Source organism: Tigriopus californicus, chromosome 10, assembly GCF_007210705.1.
Source record: "Tigriopus californicus strain San Diego chromosome 10, Tcal_SD_v2.1, whole genome shotgun sequence".
Lineage (NCBI taxonomy): Eukaryota > Metazoa > Arthropoda > Copepoda > Harpacticoida > Harpacticidae > Tigriopus > Tigriopus californicus.
In genome coordinates this window covers 2,388,285-2,394,737 of record NC_081449.1, presented here as the reverse complement: position 1 = coordinate 2,394,737, position 6,453 = coordinate 2,388,285, and the positions used below count along the sequence as shown (strand labels likewise).

The window sequence follows — 6,453 nt, the reverse complement described above, 5'->3', positions numbered from 1 at the left end:
AGTCCCAAGGAACGAGGTCATCTGGTGCTCCAGATTGGCACCAGTGACCCCCAACGAGCGGTCCAGGTGGCCCAGATGGTGGAACGGGACGTGGACGGGATCGATGTTAACATGGGCTGTCCCAAGGCCTTCTCCTTGAAAGGTGGGATGGGTGCGGCCTTACTGAGTCATCCCGACAAGATCCAGGCCATTCTGACGGCTTTGGTGGCCAGTGTGAGCATTCCAGTGACGTGTAAAATCAGGATAAAGGACACTGTCGAGAAGACCATGGAGATTGTCAAGGTAAGGAAGTGAGAAAGGATCCAGCCTTCTGCGAGATGTTTTCAGGGGGCTTTGTGAGATGAGCAATTGGGGCGTGAAATCACGTGCGTCTTTGCTTAGTTTCGGAAGATTAGGGTTTGATTGCATTCTAAAGAGGAAGAGCAGGAGCATCAAAAGATCAGTGAACCCGTACAACAGATTACGCTCTCGTGGTAAGGTATATTGTTATGTGTTTATTTGATTGTCTTGAAAGAAAGACGGAAAGAAAGAAATAAAGAAGAGTGTGGGCTTGTAGATTTGGTCCTAAATCACAAGTGGTACGAGGATGACTTGCGTTTTAATTGTTGCTCGTGAAGAAGTGTTTGATGGAAAGTATGTTGATTTGCAATTTGGGATGACACTAACGCGAATTGTCGCCAATCTAACGGTTTTATAGAGCAATGACCAAACATGGATTACATAGACATAAAGTGGACCAAGTTTAGGTCTAAGAACTATGATGACAGAACATTCATTTTAAAAAAAAAACAAGTAAAATAGGTCGGGATAGGAATGTTTAACCAAAAACAGATAACTTTTATAAACTTATGTCCGTTAATCAAGTAGTTATCACTGATGACCACGTTTGTCTAAAGTTGATTGTCTAAAGAAATGCTTTTACTTGATAAAATGTAAAACAAGATAGATAGTCCGTTGATCATTGGGGAAGAAGTTAGTATCAACATGATTTCATGATTTAAACGCCCACATTTGCTGATTCCTCAGGGATTGAGCCACAGGTTATATGTAACGATTCTCAAGAGCATAACTCCGAACCATTTTGGAAACGTGTTCGTTCCCATTGATGGTTTATTTGAATTTTCCAAACCTGGAATACTTCGTGCATTTTAAATATACTTGTCTTAAATAAATATTCAATTGAAAATGTATTCGTAATGTTTTGGAGAGAGATATTCAAATGCTGTTATGTTGTAAATTAATGAAAACATACAGACCATAACTCAATGAAAAATGTATCCAACCACATTTTCCCTCGTCATTCTTGTTACTTTCAATCGAACAATCGAATTGGCACTCAAGCCGAATGTCATTCAGGCCACTAAGAAAATAAAGCCTGTTTGATTGACCGAATCGATTGAGCCCGATCGACATCCGTCAGAAAGCATCTTCAAAGACATTAAGTTAACTTGAAAGCGTGCCTTTTGTGGCTTCCTCCGAAGAACCCAAGAGCAAGTAGAAGCATAAATTTAGCTCCGACTACAACAATGACAGCCTTCAACATACGTATGTATACTAATATAAGAGCAACCAGGAAAACCCACAAGAAAGGCTTCCCTCGCAAGTGAACACACCGGTTCACGTCGCTCGTAAATCACATTTAGGAGTTAGATACCTAGACGAGTTTGAAGCACTGACAAAGCAAGGCGGAAAAAGAAACTTGGTGCAAGGCTGATCTAGTTAGTACTCATGCTCTTTCTGAAAGTTTGGCTGCCTTTCAGGCTGGGAAAGTACTAGAGACCTACGGCAAAGCAAAATAACTGGACCCGAATTTGTACGCACAACATTATTGTGGGTCCAAAAAAAAAGACCCTTGACCTTAAGGCTGCAGATGAACCGGGATCTTGTTGCACTTGGCCGCATTCAGACACTTGGATGCATTGAACACGTTTTTTTGGTTAGACCTCGACTCCATATCAAATTACGAATATTTTACTTGATTTTACGTCGTTGGAGATGGATTGAGTCGTTTCCTCATATGTGGATGTTGGATCTAAAAATATAGCATTCGAGTGGTAGAGCAAGATCCTAATGTACGTTCCACTGACAAGGGACGTAAACAATCTACTTGCACTCAGACCCTTAAATATAGGTCCGACCAGCATTTGTAGGATCGAAGGTGGCATAAAAAGTAAAAGTGGTTGGGAATGTACAGTATTCAGAGAAGGTACGAAAGGTTTCAAAAGCTTTCTTAAGCCTTTTCCCTACCCAGGTTTAAGGGGTAATTATAGTGATCGGAGAGGCTTCACGTGCGTTTTGAGAGCACCTTCAAGCCCACGAGAAACCCAATAAGATCTTCTTTCTTGTGCTACTTCATTGCAACATTCGCATCCCTCAAATATTCGAAGGGAATAAGTGGGTGTTGATCCTGGAGCATCCTTTAAGTCAGACTTGAACATTTTTTTGACTAAAATTCCTGATCAAAGCTACATTCAAAAGCTAGCCCGGTGTGTCAAATTTAATTCGTTGGTGGCTCAGATACTATTAAATGCAAAGCTAGACAAGATATATCGGTTGTCACTTTTTTTGATTTGCAAATTTTGCAATTTCATCAGCAAATCCTAAGATAATTTTGCAATTCTTTATGTCAGACGGAAACTTTGAATTTTGCTGTAATTGATAACAATTTTTAAAAAAAGTGTTTTTAAAGTTTCAAACGAAATTGTTTCAGTTGTACATATTCCTTCTCCTTTTAACCTTTAAACACACTGATGTTCACTGACCTTCACAAAAATACTAAAAGGCTATTTCTTGGGTCTAGCAGTGTCCGAAAAAAAATTCATTTCTTACCTTTTGACCAGTTTATCCCTCATTTTGTGACAAAGAAAGGTTACAAATATGAGATTTCAAAACTCCATTAGGTCAGAGCTAGAGTTTACTTTATTTTGAAACAAAATATCTAATGGGGTCCGCAGTACCGACGAGAAACCAAAATCAAAATCATGCATGATCTATTTTTGTCCTTACACAAAAAATGTTCCTTCATAACTGCATTCTGTATTTATTTCAATTGTTGGTTGTCGTACCTTCCGATTAACTTTTAACCTTTCGCGATTAAAATATCCATTCTTCGTGATATAGCCTTTTCATTTGCAGCCCATCTGCTATGATAGCCAAATGAACCTTTGTAGACCTTCTGAGCTCTCTCAAATAGTGCCTTTTGGCAAGTTTATGTGCAATTTTTTTGCCCAAATTCTGGTTGCTTTTGGTGCAATTTTGTTTATCTGTGTTTATCTACAAATTTTTGACCTGGGTTTCTCATGTCCAACCGTTCGTTCAAGTCCAACGATCTTCCTTTCAAAACATAAGAAATCAAATTGTATCCGATATCAAACATTTCAAACTTGAAAAACACATATTTTTCTATCTAGGTCATCGAATCGACGGGTGTGAGGGCGTTTGCGGTCCATGGCCGCACCAAAGACGAACGGCCCAATCACGCCGTGCACACGGACGCTATTCAGGCGATTGTGAAGCAGGCTGCCATCCCCGTGATCGCCAATGGCGGCTCAAGCAACAATCGCAACAGCTCGGACAACACCTACGACGGCATAAAGGCCTTCTGGAAAGAAACCGGTGCGGCCAGTGTGATGGTGGCCAGAGCGGCCGAATGGAACCCGTCCGTGTTCAGGCCAGAGGGCAAGGCGCCCGTTATGGAGGTAGGTCTAAACCAGTCCTTTTAATGATTAAAACTTGCTTTATCCTCCAAACCATTCATTGGGTCCTATAGAGAAGTGAAAAGCTTTGGGATTTCATACTAGTGCGCCATCTGGTTCTACCATGAAGAAAGTGTCACCATGTTTCTTACTGATAACAAAATGTTGGCACCAAATATTGTTCTCGTATTTCTGCATGTTTTTGTCACTTGCCATGTAATGACTTCTTTATCAAGTGGTTTTAGACTTAAATAGTTCAAAATAATTGTCGAACGATTTCCTAAGACGGCGAACAATTTTGTCAATGACAATTCGGAAGCACTGGATGTGTTTAAATCATGGTAGTTCTTGCCACGATTGTGGCGCAGCCTGACTAACTCACCCAGCTGAAATCCGATCCGGTACTTTACAAGTCTCTATTACGTAAATGTTCATTGGGTACTTTTTGATGCCGAAGGAATTGATTACATATCAACAAGCGAATTGGTCTCTCTATGAAATTACTCATTTTGAAAACTGATCGTTGATCGATGAGTTGTTACTTAGCATATTTCAAAATCGACTAAAAATCCGGTCACAATTTGAAAACTTGTCAATAACTAAGCCATGGATGGTTTTCAAAATTGTAGGCAATGTACGTTTTTCAAGTATATTATAGGTCTTTTTTCGTCAAGAAGTTCTTGGTTCCCTTGACATCCTGATGTCAAAAAAGTACCCATAATGATGGTAACATGCTATTCGACCCAATTCAGGGCTTGGAGTTGCAAAGAGTTCTTTGAACATCTGCACCGACGTTTAAAAAAAATTGCAGAAAGTGTGCGATCAATCTATGTCAACGATTCTTCCTCCAAATAACACCTGTTTGAAGTGAAAAGCCTTATAAAAAATGAATGCGAATTAATGATCTTAAAAAAAAATCAGCGGAAACGTGTCCAAAGTTTTCGTGTAATATACATAATATAGTATTCCAAGACATTATCCTCGTTGTTCCAGGTTGTGCACAAGTACCTTGATTATGCTATTCACTATGATTACACGTTTGTCATTGTCAAGTACACGGTTCAGCAGATCCTAGGCAGTGAACAAGACTCGGAAATGGGCAAAAGGTTCCTTCATTCAGCCACCATGAGAGATCTTTGTGCCGTATTTGGCAGAGAGAAGGAACTCGTGGAACGTCAGGTGAGAGTGAGTGATGATGAATATTCTAGGGCAAGTGGATCGATTAAGAAAGGCAACGAGTGCTTGTCAATCTTCGGAGTCTCGGGGTCTCGGGGTCTCGGCAGGCATACGTACATGAGCATATTTCGAAGATGCAAGCGATATTTTGGGCTCTTGAAATTAGTTTGCACGTGTCAGGATTCGCTTTCATTTTTTTTCTTTCCCGGTCTCCCGAGCTCCCAAACTTTAGGTTTTAGGGGAAAGAATTTAGTGTTTGTCTTGATCACCATCTTCTCAGGGATATGTAGAGAATCATTCCTAAATTGGGCAGAGAGGCTAGTGATTAGAATTGATATGTCTTATTTCAACCGCTAAAGCTGGTCCGTGTACTAACTTCTTACATATTTTTAATAATCTCGACAAAGAATGTGTGGCAAGTTGCTCAAATAGTGGAAGGAATGTATTGACTTCGATCATTGATCGACGATAACATTGTCAGCCTTCGTGGGTGGTTTTCAGATTACGAAGAAGTCGTCCGTTCTATTCTTAGATTGGGGAACCAGCTGAGCAAAAGTCAATATTTTCCAATCTTTCTCCTCCAGTTTTGGTCATTTTTGATCCAAGATTTGGCTTTTGCAGTTGTCACATTTATGTAAATACTACCCTCAAAAAAAATCCATGGTCCAGCTAAAAGACAAAATACCCATTTCAATGTTGAAGTTAGATTGAAGAAAGCTACTATTCGAACCAACAACCTTATTTCCATGGCCCAGTCATCCTGAGTGGCCATTCAACAGATCCTTCAATCTTAAATAAATATGTGGGGTTTTTTTTCTTTAATGCAGGACTGGATCCGCCAGAAATCCAATGACCTCGATATCACCTCCACCACATTCCGATTCTGTCGTGACGCCAAGATTTTGCCGAAGAAACGGAAACTCTCGGAGCCCGAGATCCACGAATATCGAGCCAAATTCCAGTCCCTGGACAACCAAGAGAAACGTGAATGCTCAAAAAGCGACACAAACCAAGTTGACACCGAAGAAACCGATGAGGTGACGTCCATGTTTTGTCCCTTTGTTCGCAACCATTACCGGGATACGGGTGATATTCCCAAATGTCTTCTGCTTACTTGGACTCTGGAGAATGCTCTGGAGAAGCCTCAATATGTGACTGAACGAACGGACAAGACATTCCGCTCAGTGGTGAGAGTGAATGGTCGCCTGTTCGAATCCGAGTCGTGGGAAAAGAACAAGAAGTACGCGGAACAAGCCAGTGCTATTGTGGCCCTACATTGTCTTGGGATCCGATCCGTGAACCCGGAACATCTCAAAAACCCAAATAAATCTTGATCCGGGATCGTTGAATGAGAAATAGATCTAAGTTGAAACGTGTTCAGTGAGTCATTTATCATGTCTGGAATGTGAAGGCAAGTTGCGTGACGAAGGGGGTCCACCTTTGTCTGCCAGGGATTCAATTTGTGAGGCCAGACAGTTGCTGATAGTTCCATTAGAGCTCACATAATTCGGAATGATCTCCCGAGGCTTTAGTTATCTTTTGGTGCACGCTTCTGGTTAGTTCGAATGTCGTGCTTGGCCAA

At 40.8% G+C, this 6,453-nt stretch overlaps 1 protein-coding gene across 1 annotated transcript; it reads left to right on the top strand.

Annotated features, from left to right (window-relative positions):
• LOC131888991 (tRNA-dihydrouridine(20) synthase [NAD(P)+]-like) lies at nt 1-6,247 on the top strand (the record flags this gene model as incomplete). The annotated part of the gene is given in 4 exon segments (XM_059237970.1): nt 1-282; nt 3,411-3,698; nt 4,689-4,874; nt 5,699-6,247. Coding segments are annotated over 4 exon segments (1,263 nt in total), but the record flags the coding sequence as incomplete, so codon positions are not given.
• Between the last annotated feature and the right edge of the window lie 206 nt (nt 6,248-6,453).